Genomic DNA, 14,831 nt, shown 5'->3' with positions numbered 1-14,831 from the left:
GTATATTATTTTCTGCCACAAAACTGAGCACAGAGATAGAATCCTATTAGATGAAAACATCCAACTGAACACCATACCCTGAATAACTCTGTATCTTTTTCATATACATAAAATTTACAAAAGAGTAAGTATGAATACAAAACTCTCTCCTTTTACATGTTTCTTTTGCCTTTTAATGATAAATAATGGACATCTATATACAAGATGTTATTTCCCTTACAATAGAAATACTAGCCTGTAGTCTGTTTTTCCAGATTCTGTGAATAACTGTTGAACGAGTAGGTGTGACAATGGTATCAGCCTTACTCCATCAACAGAACTTTAATAATGACAGCCCAAAGTCAAATGATCCTTGGTGTCAAGGGGACATTTTCACAAGTATTCAGGCAAAGATACACAGAAGCAAAGCTTTAAGATATTTGCAGTGTTTACTACTTGTCTTGCATGTTGTCACATACCACCTGACATGAGGCATCAAGGAAATATCGATATTGGAAATATCATTCAATATGAAAATGTGTCCACATGTTCAGTTATACCTATTGATGCTATTTTTATCTTTTCCTCAAATAGAGTCTCTTTTTCTCTCTTTCTCTTGCTTGCACTCCTCAGGTCTCTTCCCATTGCCTTTTTTTTCCTTCAGCAAACCTGTTCTTCCCACCTTCTGAGGATTTTACAGTCTTCAGTTCTTCCGAGCGTTAAAATAATCAAAGAAAAAGTTAGGGCCAACAGTAAGTCTTGATTAGGTTTAATAAAGCGCAGACAATTTACACATCTCAGTGCCATTGTTTCGAGATGTTTGCAGACTCATTCAAATACCACTGTATCAGTTACAGTCAGTTCATGCTTTCAAGGCTGTCTTTGCAACCCTGAGGACTAGATACCATTTTTTTAAAGAGAAGGATAAGATTACTTACAATTTGAAAATGCTGTGAAGGCCACATCAATGTTCCCAAACTGGATGTTTGACAACTTTTGCTAATATAATAAGAAACACCGAGGAAGTTGACTCGGAATAACTGAATAGGACTATTTCTCATTATTTCTTTGTGGTCACGCTATTTAAATATTGTGGCTTCTTCACTTATCAACTATTAAACACTCAGACAGACCCCTGGTTGCAGCGAGGAAGGGATGTAGTTTTTGTTTTCCGTCTGTTCTTTTTATTACGGACAGAAAGGCCTAGGTATTTCACATTACCATGTGAATTAGAAAATGATCTTATCACTCTGGCAGTCGCACTGGGCTACTTCAGCAGCCTGTAATAAAGATGGACGGCAGAACGGGTGGACTAACCTGTGCGCTCACCGATTTCAAATTATGAGCAACATCCCCTCCGGGGGCCAGGCCCCACTGGTCCTCAGGCTGCAGCCCCTCGAGCTTTTCCCGCGGGGGGCGGGCTGCTGAACCAGCCCTCTGGCCGGGCGGGGAGCTGGGACACTCCGGCGCGCAGCAGGCGAGGTGCGGGGCTCAGCGACTCGCCCCCACTCGCTCTGCGGGCCCCTACGGCAAGCCCGCCGTCCCCGGGCAGGCTGGGCTCTGCGCACCCCGCCGCAGGCCCGGTGCGGCGCCCACCGAGACCCCGGCCCGCGCCGCACGCCCACCGCAGCGCTCCTCGGGGCGGGGCCGGGCCGGGCCGGAGCGGCGGGAACTGGGGTGCGCGGCGACCGCCCCCCGCCACACCCCCCCACCTCCGTCTGGCCCCGCCCCGCGCGCCCCGCCCCCGGCACGTGACGGGGGAGCGGTGACGCCGCCGTGCCCCGGAGCTGACACCCGGCGCGGGGCCGCGGCTGGCGGGGAGGGGGAGCGCTGGGCGAGAGCAGCCGCCGCCGCAACCGGAGCGGGGCCTGGGCCCGGCCGCGCCGCCGAGGCAGGTGAGGGGCCGCGCCTCCCGGCCCGGCGGGGGGGAAGGAGGAGGAGGGCGGTGAGGAGCGCGGCGCCGCCGCGCGGGACAATCGGGCAGGGCAGGGTGGCCCTGCGGCGGGCGGACGGCACGTCCGCGCCCGGGCTGGGGGCGGCTCACGGCGGCAGCCCCAGCCCCCTGGCGCCGCCCTCCCTCTCCCGGGCCGCCGCCGGGGAGCGCCTCCCGCGCCAGGCGGGCGGCGGGGGGTCTGGGCGGCGCCGCCCCGCGGCGCCCCCGTTGGCGGCGGCGGCTTCGTTCCCCAGGCGCCGCCGGGAGCCCCGAGTTGGCCGCGGCGCCGGGAGGCAGCTACGCACCTGGGCGCTGCCGGTGGGCCTGCGGTGCCGGGGGCGGCGCGGAGGCCGGGCAGGGCCGCCCGACCTGCCTTGTGCAACCGCCGCTCACCTGCCGGGGCCGCGGCCGGCGGGAAACAAAGGGAGGTGGCGGGCAGCGGCGGCTGCGCGGCCCTTCCCGGGCGCCTCCGCTGACCCGGGGGGGGGGGTTTGACGCCCTTGTATCAACTTGAGCGCGGCCACCTCGGGTGGTTTGGCTGGGGTGGGTCGGTGCGGGTTTGCTGCGCTATTTATAGCCGGTCGTTGGAGTCAACAACTTAACAAAAGCCCGCAACGAGGAGTGAGTGGGCTGGCGATGCGCTGGAAGCTCGTTAAGGTGTGGGGTGCTGCAGCGTGGCTGGAAAAGTTGTCCTGACAGTTGTTTAAAGTGCATCGCTTATTCAGTACTCTGAGTCACAGGCAATTATTAAATGGTTACTTATTATGCCTTTAGTTTTTAAGGAAGTGTGAGCCCTGGGAAGCTAGTTCACTTGGGAGTAGTGCTCGATTTCTAACCTATGTTAGTAATCCCTGAGGAAACGGTAAAGGATTAAGCTGGTTTTCATAAAGCTTATAAGTTGTCTGTGTTTTGTCTATATTTGTTATTCGCATTTGCATCTTTGCATCTATTTTTATACAGCTTTTGCATGCTTTAGATGCACACTTTGCAGATGGTGGTTTTTACAGGCACCGGTGAGGGCTGGTTGTCTGCATGAAAATATCAGCTGAGGAGTTAGTTGTGCTGGATAAAGAGTGGTGCGGCTTGGGAGGGAAGTGTCAATAGGGCTGAATTCTGGCAAGGTATTGTGGGACGAGTCTCCCAAGCAGCGGTCATGCACTACGGCTTGAACCCCTAAGAAAACTGCGCAGGGAGAAGCAGAATCATAGAATCTATTGAGCTGTAGCCAGGGTATCTCATCTGGCCTGAAATGATAAGAATTTATCCTAATTTAGCTTCAGTAATTGAGTTTATTTCTGTATCAGCGCTGCGGAAGGGTTCATTTCAGTAGTGGGTGAAGTTTGATGCTGAAAATGGAAAAAGATTACACAAGTCAACTGCTGCTGCTTTGTAGGACACCGTGAACAAGGTCACATGAAGAATTTTAAGGCAATTGGTTAATATCCTTTTTTTAATAACTTATCATCTGTTTGTATTATAAAGTAAGTAACAATTCCATAACCATGGGGGGAGGTTTTTTCCCAAGAGGAAAATAAAAAATAGCAAAAAGTCTTTTTAGTATATCTCAAGTCTCAATTACCTGGTTCTAGAAGATCAGGAAAAAATACTCTGTGCCTGATAATTTCAAAAGAGAGGTATGAAACACCTATTGTGTACCTCCTGATTTTTTTTTTTTTTGGTCTTTTAGTTCTAGGATAGTGCTGAAGTTAGGGGTGATTGTACTTGATATGTTCTATGATCATATTATATACACATCATATATGATTATACCTGTATACACATGTCTGTGTGTCTTAGGACCACGTTTCTTTCAAGATCATTCGCGTGTGCTTCAAGATGGATTTAGTGAGCATCGTTCTGCAATTAGGATTGAGTGCTGTAAGGAGGCAGCCATGTTGCTGTAGGGTTTAAGTTGCCCTGGGAAAGGCCTACCTCTGAGCAAACCTAAAGCTCTCCAAACCCAACCCGTCTAAGGGTGGCTGAAGCTGTCACATTGAGGTCTAATTAGAAAAGGTCCCCATTTGTGTGGATGTACATGAAATCGAGCTAGAGGCAAATGTTAGCGTGCAAAACCCCTGATGCTCCGTTTGCAGCCCTCCGCGGGGAGAGGCTGCGGAGGGGCGCGGTGTGGGCACCGAGGGTTGCCAGCCTTGCTCAGCCTTAGCTGAGTTCCCATCGGAAGTCGGAGCCCAAAAAGATCCACGCGTGGGTATCGAGCGAAAGATCCTCTCGTCGCTCGCTTCCTGAGCGTGGCAGGTGCTGGGCAGCTCCGGGTCTCGCTCCCAGGTGGTGAGCAGCCAGCACTGTGCATGTAATCACGAATGTCCCCTCTCTTCAGGGCAGCACAAATGCTTTGTGAAAGGGTGGAATGTATTTCCACGTGGGATGTGGCTCACCTTAAATTAGTTACCCTGTAGCATTTGGGTTTTACTTTACCAGAAGAGAAGTGTGGCCTGAGTCTGTTTTTTGGTATTCATGAGTAAGTTTTTTTAGGCCTTTGCTGTCAGTGGGGCCATTCATTGTTATTAATCTTTTAATTAGGTATTGAGGCTTTATTTAAGGTATTAAAGCTTAGAGATGTTCTCTGTGAAAGTAAATAATTTTTCATGCTTATCATCCTCTAATTAGGGTTCTTCAGCCTTCTTTACCAAAGTGGGTGCCATCCAGCATTACAGGTAATGGTAAAGGTGACCACAGTGACATTACAAGGTCTGACCTGCTGTATCGCTTCTAGTATCATTGACTAGTAGCACAATGAAGTCAGTACTCCAAATGTCAATATTGTGAATTCACATGTGAATTATTTTAAGCCCCTTACAGTAGAGGTTTGGCCAAGGTTTCCATGGCTCTTTAAACAGAGTTCTATGAGACAGATACATGAACCCTGGAAAGGACATTACAATTTGCTATCCCTGGGCTGTGCATAGGGTACAGGCAGTCTACCTTCTGTGGCACAACAGCTGCATTAAAAAAATTCAAACAAAATAAAACTTAATTCATTTGGATCTGTGAAATCAAGGCCATGGTAGCTGTTTGCAGCCCTACAGGGTTAATGTTGATATTTGCTGAACTTACTGAGGAAGACTTCCCACCTATACCATAGGTATCTCTTGCTTCTCTCTGTTGAGGTGGAGAATTAGAGCCTTGCTTGATCCTGATGACGTGATCTGTTTGTAAAACTGTTTTAGTGTTCTGGCCAAACACAGAACACTGCCTGTCTCTTCTTGATCGTATGTTCAACATTACCAAATGTTTGCTATTGACTTGATAATTTTGCAGCTTGCATGAAAGAACAAAAAATTGTGCCGCTTATTTTGTTGTTTTTTTTTTTTTTTTGGAAAGGGATGAGGCTGTAAAACTGACTTCAAAAGTGGATAGAGCTATTTTTGTAGCTACTGTATTTTATTTAACTTGTATTGCTCAAAATTCTGTTATTTTTTTAAGCTTAAAATGCAACTTATTGAACCTCTCTGTCTTGAAAAAATGTTAAGCATGCATTCTCAATAAACAGTTGTATGGAACTGGTAAAAGAGAAATGAAAAATCCAAGCTTTTAAACACTTGGTAGCCCTGTGGGAAACCATAGGCTTATGTTCTCTTTTTGGTTTCTGTATGGGAGAAAGAAAACCAGTGTGAATGGGTCCTTGTCCTACATTTCAACTTCCAAGGTAGCAGACCTTGGAGGTAGACTGTAACTCGGAAACACTTGCATTTTTCTGGTGTATGACCTTGAAGCGGTGAAAGGGGTTGGTAGCAGCTTTGAAGAAGTGTTGGGAGGAGTCAGGTTTAGTAACAAGGGAAAAATAACATTTGTATGGCAGAGCTTCCAAAACTAGGAAGAGAGTGGGAACGGCTGCAATTCGTTCATGTTTACCTTCTGCTACAGTTGCTAAACAACTGCAGAGCTGCACTTAAAAATACCTATTTATGTAGAACAGCAGGTAAGCAAGTTGCTTTGTACAGAGGCTGTAAATAGGCTATAATGCTGTGAATTTCAGTGTACTATTTTATGGTAGAGAGAGTAAACACCAGAATCCTAGCATTCTTTTCTACTGCTTTGTGTTCCTACTGTCAGCTTTGTTGAATATGGTACAATCATACCTTCTGCCAAGTCCTCAATAAAATTGTAAGTCTGACTTTGTGATTCCATTTGGAGTCTTGTAAATGATGGTAGCTTTCAAGTTACCTGTAGGAAGTGCTTCCTGGAAGTAAAAGAAGATGGACTGTGGGAGAGAGAAAGACACAGTTTAAAGATGGGTACTTCTGTCTTGGTATCATATTTGAGCTTTTTAGCTGCTGCTTTTTCTACCGACTTATGTGGGAAATGTATTTCTTTTTTTTTCCCAAGGCTCAGACCAAATAGCAGAAATGATGAAAGAAAAATTGAAGAACTGTTAGGGGTTTCTGCTTCAGCTCTCCCAGAAGTCCTTTTTTGTTGTTGTTTCTGTCCTTAGTCCTGTTTAGGGTAGCTGAGTTCACTCTGTGTGTGTGTGCCTGCATGGAATTGCATTAGTTCCCCTCTGTGGCAGAGTAAACGCTACAAATCTCATCACAAAGTCTTAACTTGCAGAGCTGCAAGTTTCTACATAATTTTTCTAATTCATGAAACATGCATTTTTTTAAAAAGATTCATTTTTTAATCTTCAAATGTGATATTTAAATGATTAAATGTGGCAGCATTTTACTTGAATTCTCCTACATTCTATTTGAATGCTAGAGATCTTCCCCTTTACTAACATACTTTGATTTTCCAGATTAGGAAATCATATCTTTCATGTTAATTTACTATGTTGTGTTCAGTGTAAGTTGGCAAGACTGATGCTTATCCACTCATGAATTGTGACATTGATGCTATATGATTAAATAGGGAGAACTTGTAGTTCATGGGTGCAGATACAATTGTGGCTAAGATTATAAGATGCTAAAAGTCCTTTTCAAAATTTTCATGTATTACCCATTCATTTTTGGTTTTGGTTCATAATCCTGTTTCATTATTGTTGGGTTTTTGTTTGTATTTTCTGTTTTAGCCCTTAAACTTTTCGTTAGATCAGGCTTTCTGTAAGGTAAATACCACAAAAAGCTCTCTTAAGAGCAAAGTAAATATGCGGAATTTAAACCACTGAAACCAAAGTATCTTGGAAATGTTACATACTTTTATTTAATGCTACCATGGTTATAGATGAAATTCTATGTTGCTGTTATACTAGCAATTTAAAGAAATAAATAAAAAAGTGATTATACCACGTGTTTTATAGACAACAGCTAGATGCAGAGGCAATATGATCTGCAGCCTCAGCTGGTGTGGGTTGCGTAGCTCCCTAGTCGTCGTCTTCTCCATTAGGTGAAGGTCAGCAGGCTCTGCGGAGTGTGCAGTGCGTGTGGGTCAAGGATTGCCAGCCCGTGCTGAACTTGATGACTGGGGTGTAGCATTGGAGGAAGATTTAAGGGATTTTGTAAGGAGTTTTGAGCACTCTGAAGTAACTGTTGAACTGAAAGAGGAATCAAAGTGAGCAAATAATAATCTTCTCCTTTTGAGTATTTTGGTTAAAACCAGTGTTGTAACACAGTTCCATGAAGCAATTAAGGCTGAGTGTAAGCAAGAGATTGACTCTGACTAGTCCCCCCACCAAGCCCCTGGTGATCAGCGTTATTTAGTAATAGAAACAACAGGCTTAATGAGCAACTTGATAGCAGGAAGCTTGTGTGAATAGGAGAGTTAAGTCGGTTACTAAGTTGTTCTACTGACTTTCTGTTTTATCACTGAGAAAGGTAGCTGAACATCTTGCATTTTTCCATCAATTTATTAGTCTGAGGTTGACATAAATTGAAGAGGCAGGGTTATTTTTGAAATTATTTTCCTCTGAAGTGCTCTTAGACAATTGCTTTATTACATATATATGTTTTTTTTCTTACAGCTCTGATTATTAACAGGAAAATAATACTTCTGAAACAGAATGTGGCTTACCTTTTGCCTGAAAAGGTGAAATCTTTCCAAATAGAAATGGCTGATAAAGGTGGGAAGATCCTTCCAGGACAATTGTACATTGAAGTGGAGTACGACTATGAGTATGAGGCCAAGGACAAGAAAATTGTGATTAAGCAAGGGGAGAAATACATCTTGGTGAAAAAGACTAACGATGATTGGTGGCAAGTCAAAAGAGATGAAAATTCCAAACCCTTTTATGTGCCAGCACAGTACGTGAAGGAAATACCACGAAAAGCGCTGATGCCACCTGTTAAGCAAGCAAGCATGCTGCCAAATAACGCTTTGAAGTTGACACATGGATTACAGAGATCAACTGAAAATGTGAATAAGTCACCAGAGCTTTCTAGTTTTGGAAAATCTTCTCCAGTTCAAGTGTCTTGCTTAGTTCGAGATGCCAATCAAAATCTGGGACCGAACAATAGCCCTGGTCAAACTCTTGGTTTGAGTCTGGACCTTGCCCAAAACAATGGAAAACTAAACAATGAGTTGCAATCTCCCAAGGTTTCCAATCAGTATAGAACCATCTCCATGGGTCATTTCCCGTGTCCGGAGTTCTTGGAAATAGAGAAGACCAGCTTTTTGCATGAACAATCTTGTGATTCAGCAGGAGAAGGCTCAGAAAAAATTCACCAAGATTCAGAGTCTGGAGATGAACTCAGTAGTAGCTCAACAGAACAAGTGCAGGTAAGCTAAAAAATGGTCCCTGTAGATTTGTGTGTGGTTTTTTTTCTTTTGTTTCCTTATTGCCATAATTGCTTGCTACTGTTTTGAGATTTATTCCTAATAAATTCAGATTGTTTAAGTAAAAATGTCATACCTCAGCATGAACTGGTTATTGAAGTCTAAACAGTTGATGTGTATAGCTCTATTCCTTGCAGAAATACTTTGCTTTGGGGATTAATTCCATTTACGTTATCCTGTGATTGAATGTTACAGAAACATTTTTGTTCTTTCTTTATTACAATTGTTTTGAGGTGACACTGAATTTGGGTTATATTTTCTTCCAGAGGAAGTGAGCCTACTGCAGTAACCCCTCACTTCTTGGCTTGTTGAAATAATAGTGCTAGTTACTGTCAGCTTTTCCTAAGTATGTGTATAGATGCATCAATTTACAGATCTTATGCTATTAGTGGGTTTAATAGTTTAAAAATGGTACACTTAAGATTTATATGGAGTTTGATTTCTGGCTTGATTATTTTATTTGTAGACTCTTGTTGTAATGAGTCAGCTTTGCCAGTTCTGCTTCTCACAACTTTACTCTGGATTAAAACTCAAAACATGTGAGTTTGTTAATTAGTATGGAAGAATCTCAGGAATGATGTACTCCCACTTCAGGCTAAAACTGAGCATTGATGGCCTTTTTCCTTAGTGAAGTGGTTTCTCTCACTTTTTAATTTTTTTTTTTAACAGGCCTCCCCCACCCCCAAGAAAAAAGATTAGCACTCTGACTTAGATAATCAGGTCACTTCTGATATGGGTAACCAAGTTAATTAGTCTATTGTAATCCAGGTTTGTTCTTGAACTAATGATGTATGTGTACATACACATAATTATGTATGTGTGTATACAGATAGTTCCCCCACCTCTCCCCCCCCCCGCCCCCATCTTTCTGTAGGGGGATGTTAAATTATTTTAAAATTCTAAGGTTAAAAGCTCCCTCGTCTTGAACTTTCTTACTCTGTGATGTGAAACTGTTGTTGCTTGGGTACAAATTGATCATTATAGTAAATCCCACTTGCCAGCATGTATTCAGAGTACCAAAGGAACTCACTCAAGTGTGGTATTCAAAGAAAAGTTGATGCTAACTTTAGAAATAAAAATCTTATTATGGAGAGCTGTGAATCATACTTTGCTAATAAGACACCGTTAAGAGAAAGCTGCTTGGTTTTGAGTGAATGTGGGAAGATCTTAAAGATACAAGATTGATTGGGTGATTTATGTAGTCTTGAACTGTATGAGCTCATATATATATATTTATTGAAATGCTCAGAATCAGTAGTTTTTCAATGTCCTACTGTACTCTTGGCCTCATTCTTGAAATTCAGAGTTTCTCTAGTTACGGGACTTCATGCCTCTTACATTTGTATCTTTTACGACAATTTTATTTTAACTTCCACACACATTCTGCCCCCCCCCCCCCCCCCCCCCCCCCGCAAATAATAAGGAATAAATAGGATTACTGAATTTAATTTCTTTTTTTTAGTAATTTCTCACTTACGCAATGTGAAGATTGATCAGTTTTCTTGCACTTTCTTTACAGCAGTGTCCTAGCTCACTGTGGTTGATATGAGCCACTTAGAACTTGTAAGGATAAAATAATTACTAGATAATTATTTTAGAAGGATGCATAGTAGTCCATTTACTGCCATAGTAATTGATTGCCAAACAAATTATGAAAACACTAAGGAATGTTTAGAAAGTATCCTACTTCAAATAGTTTACCACTCTGAAGTTTATATTGTATGTTAAAACAGTTCCTTCTACTGTGTTGATTATAGTTTTATGCATCTCCTTCTCTAAAGTAGATCAAATTAATGTTACATGGGTGTCTTTTGTCAAACAATAAGAACTATATGGCCTGCTGCTCGGTTTCCACTGGACTTTGTGCCTGTTGATGCAGTGACACTTAGTCTTTTCACCTTTCTCCCCCCTCCAACCCCCCCAAATACATTTAACTCAACGCTACAACCTATTTATAAGTTTGGATTTGAGTGGGGCAGCTATGCACATATTTGTAGACCTCGCTGGGTTATGGAAGGTCTGAAGATGGGAGTTTTCACGGTGCTTAAAAACTACAAATCCTAAAAATGCTAGATTTTGGCTGTGGAAAAAGCATGGCAGTTTCTGATTGATGTTACTGAAGAACTTGCCATTATCGTGGTTTTGGGTGACAAGAATGCGGATGCTCACTGTGCCTTGCAGTTGTCGTACTTCAAAACTGTGAAGTAACTTAATCTCATCATGTGCAATCTCAAGCTCTTTAAATGCAATGAAAATGTTTGACATTTAGTAGCCATAGGGATGAAAGCAGTAGTAGCGCTGATGTCACCGTTAGCTCAGTCTAGATATTCAGAGTGCCAGCCTTCTCACTGGAACAGCCTCGCATTTTTTTTAGAATTCTTTCAATAATGAGCATTGTTTAGTAGAAATCAGCTGTGCAGAAATTAATGGCTCAGAAAGCTGTTTTTATTGCTCTTAGTCTGTAGTGAGAACATCAAGTTCCCGGCTTTCACGCACAGACAGGATTTCACTTCACAAGACTGACTGTGGTTCTCCCTCCCCTGCCTGCTGTGGAGTTCAGTTTTATGCAGTCTGCATTATAATAAACTCTAAGCTACAGATGTTTTCTCATAAATTTGTAAGATTAGATGCTAGAATGACCTTAATAATAATACCTTTGTGTAGGTGATTTTTTGGGAGGGTTGAGGTGATGGTATTCAGCCCTAGCCCAACCTTCAGTGTGTTTTCAGTATCCTGAGTACAAATGTATGAGGTGCAGAGGAATGCTTTTGTTACGAGATTCTTCTAAGAGGTGGTTACATTATTCGCTGAAGACTATCCTCCTTCTCCTTTCCAGTAAGGAAGTGCAGGTTCTGCAGCTATACAGTCTCGACCTCATAGGCTTGCTGGCTGTGGAAATACTGGAAGATCCAGAGTCTCCAAAGTACTGCATAAAGGAAGAATTTTTTTAGCAGCTGAAATATTACATGAAATGAAAGATAGAGAGGTGACAGTGTGAGCAGAAGAATTTGCTAATGAAGATGTAAGCAAATGATCTGGTCAAAAGAAAGATCAGGACTGGGTAGTGAATATTCTTGACATTTTATGCAAAGGAATTCCAACTATTGGGTGCAACTCTGGTGCATAAGGCATTGAAGAATCAGATGTTAGTTTATGGACTTGTACTGTAGGAAGGCTGGAGGTAATTAGAGGAAGTAGGACTTGAGAAGAAACAAGCTCCAATTTAACCAGATTTAAATCTCTGGTGGAGACAGTAACTGCAGGTAGAATTAGAATTGAATGAAATGGTTCAGGGGTGCACAGCTGGGCGTAAGAACCACTGACACAGTGGTGGTGCTTGAAGCTGTGAGAATCAATGAAATTCAATAAAATTTTAGCAAAATGTTGTCAGGCGTGATGTCCTGATCCCACAGGAGGGGCAGAAAAGATGCCTCAGAGAGGCCAGGGATTGAGGGGAAAAAGGAAAATTTTGAAAGAGGAGAATTCTGTAGCAGAAGACAGACAGTACTTGAAAGAAGCAGATGGGAGGTCCCAGCAGTAAGCAGTAGAGCCCTGAGTAATTGTTCTGAAGAAAAAAAATTACATGTTTAGGCATGCCTAAATGGGAAAGAAAAGTTGAAGCGAAAGTGGAAGACCTTAAAAGTGGCCTTGAAAAGGAGCTTTGGGCAGTGTTTGCAGGTAAAATCTACTACCAAGTTTTGAGAGAGGACGTGTGCAGATGGGGAAAGAGTTGGGTAAGTTCAGAGATCATGTCAAGAATGGTTAGGTGTTACCCTTATGAGGATGATACTTTGGAATAAAATCATTACAGACAGAAATTAAAATCTGCTTTCAGCAATGCTAATGCATAACCTATGTGAAATAACTTCGTTTCTGCTAAGTGTTATCTCCTCTTTTGTCATAGGAGCCGTAGAGTGTATTTAAGAGTAAAATACATACACTGTCTTAATGTTACTTTTTATGGTTATTAAAAGTTACTTTTAGTAGCAGGCTGGTTTTAATCATTATAAATATAGACAGTGACCTATTTGCAAAGATTGTTCTGTCTTTCATCCTCTTTAGTAATTGACTATTGCATAAACTGTGTAGCAGTAAAGGGGATTATCACTAGGATGGCTGTTTTGCTTTGATTAATTCTGAGTAGTAAAGATCTTACAAAGAGATCTTTGTGTCTTACCTCTGGAATTTCTGTGGGATTGCTGTAACTTTTTTTAATTGAGAAAACAAAATTTTTTGTGTTTCTATAGAAGATGTGAGAGCACGTCTTCTGGAGATCTTAGCATTCTTGACTTCGTCACTTAGTTGAAAGACCAGTGGCAAATCATTAGTGTTAGACTGCCTTGCTGGTCAAACATTAAACCTTTAAAATAAATGGCTATTACTGATTTTGTGGGGCCCAGAATTAATTTGCTTCTATTATAAGAAATTTCATGCTTTGTTTTATTTCATTCATTTGCCCAAGGAATAAAAAATTTGACAGTATGAAGGAAGCACGCTATATACAAGAGTTTTTTTTCTTAATGAAACTGAGCATGTTTGCAGATTCATGGTGGCATGTATAATGTAATATTTTGAATTACGTTTTTAAGTACCATCTTTTTAATCTCTTAACTCCTTAAAATCAGCATTTGTTATTCTAATAATGTTAAATGCTGAAATATGCCCATTATAATGAGGTGAAGAATAACGTTCAATGACAAGGAACTAAAAGCTTTATAATTTAAGGAAAACATTAAAACAATTTCTTTTTTTTTGTAATTCCAGTAACTGCTGCTAGAACTTTGTAAACAGCTTGAAATGTTTTCTGAGTTACTTCAGTAACTCTGAATGTTGTCTGTCCAGATCCTTTAAGGAATACTTTTCCTGGCTTTTTTTTTCCCCTACCCAGTGACAACAGGTCTGGATAGTTTCACTTTACAGTGGTGCTGTTTGTAAGTCAGCTAGCAGATAGAGTCGTCCCTCTCTGTCAGAGTGAGTAATTCTGGTTTAGGTGCCCTAGAATGAGAAGGCGCTGTGTCCCACTAACACTGCCTACAGCCCGTAGGCTCCACTGAACTACCCTGCTCCAAATCAGATTGACCTTCTTTAAAAAAACAAAAAAACAAAAAACCCAAACCAAAACAAAAAACCAAACACAAGTACTATCCGTGTGAGGCAACTGTTGAAAAATCATAACCTGGGAGACAAGTTAGTTTTAGTTGACTGGCTTTTTCTAATACTGGTGTCTGAACGCTCAGCTGAGTAAGCTACAGATCTGCTGGGTACACGCAGTTTCGTGTTGTGCTTTGAGAATTGAAACAAGCATCTAGACCTCTGTTAAAATTCTGCAAGTGCCAACAGAGTCTTCCGACTTTTCAGCCCTATTTACCTTAATTTCATGCAGAAAATGATAAAGTGGAACTTCCAAGGCATCAACTTACGTTAAGAAACCTGTGCCTTTCATTCTGGTAGAACAACGTAGTAGCTCAAATGAAGCTCAAGCTGCACTGCTTAAGGAATAACAGTCATAATATGGAATTGATTTTTCTTTTTTTCATCCAGAAAAGTGTAATTTCTAGTGATGGAATATGAGTTTTGGTGCCTGCTGTCCCACCTGCCTTTTCTTTTGAAGTAGTGCAAAATACCACCCTCAGCAGGGGTGATGGCAGAATCTTTAGGGATGGTGGAGTAAATGCTTTAACAGAAAAGCAGCCCTAGGAAAAGGGAACGGGTGTTTTGTCTGACTGCTGCCTGAACTGAGAGCAGCTGGAGATACCGGGGACTTGCTTGTTCTCCGTTGGCAGTGCTTCTGTCGGTTTTAAGTTGGGAACCTCCAGACGTAGAACAAACTTAAATTGCATTGTGGTAAACAAAAACCCATTTGAGAATATTTGATCATATCTTGTTCTTGCATATAATTCTGAATATAAACAATTGCATTTAGTATGTCTTTACCTAGTTACTATCTAGGCACTTCTTTAATATTGCAGTGCTTGCCTATGGAATAAATGTGCTGTTATTTTGTAGAATTCTAAGGAAAATGTCTTTTGTTTCACAGCAGTGTGACAAAACAGTAGGGAACGTATGACTCGATAGAATAAAATGCAGAACACTTTTTTTTTTTTAGGTGGCTCTCTCTGGAATAGTAGACATTTGTGCTTAAAAAAAGGAAGGTAAAATCTGTGTGTATCTAGTACCCAAACAGCTGATATTT

General features: G+C 41.9%; 1 protein-coding gene across 7 annotated transcripts in view; it reads left to right on the top strand.

Moving 5' to 3' along the window:
• Positions 1 to 1,735: 1,735 nt before the first annotated feature.
• Positions 1,736 to 14,831, top strand: part of ARHGAP12 (Rho GTPase activating protein 12) — an 80,761-nt gene continuing 67,665 nt past the window's right edge. For 4 of the 7 annotated variants that reach the window (XM_075144033.1, XM_075144032.1, XM_075144031.1 and 1 more), the window contains exons 1-2: positions 1,736 to 1,874; positions 7,827 to 8,581. In XM_075144033.1, coding sequence (XP_075000134.1) covers positions 7,913 to 8,581 — 669 coding nt within the window. In that variant the 5' untranslated portion in view covers positions 1,736 to 1,874; positions 7,827 to 7,912. The remainder of the gene's footprint in view (positions 1,875 to 7,826; positions 8,582 to 14,831) is intronic. The other 3 variants (XM_075144029.1, XM_075144028.1, XM_075144027.1) reach the window with 2 other exon arrangements.

Source organism: Calonectris borealis, chromosome 2 (assembly GCF_964195595.1).
Source record: "Calonectris borealis chromosome 2, bCalBor7.hap1.2, whole genome shotgun sequence".
Classification (NCBI taxonomy): domain Eukaryota; kingdom Metazoa; phylum Chordata; class Aves; order Procellariiformes; family Procellariidae; genus Calonectris; species Calonectris borealis.
The sequence above is the reverse complement of the archived record's forward strand: the minus strand, read 5'-3'. Positions and strand labels throughout refer to the sequence as shown.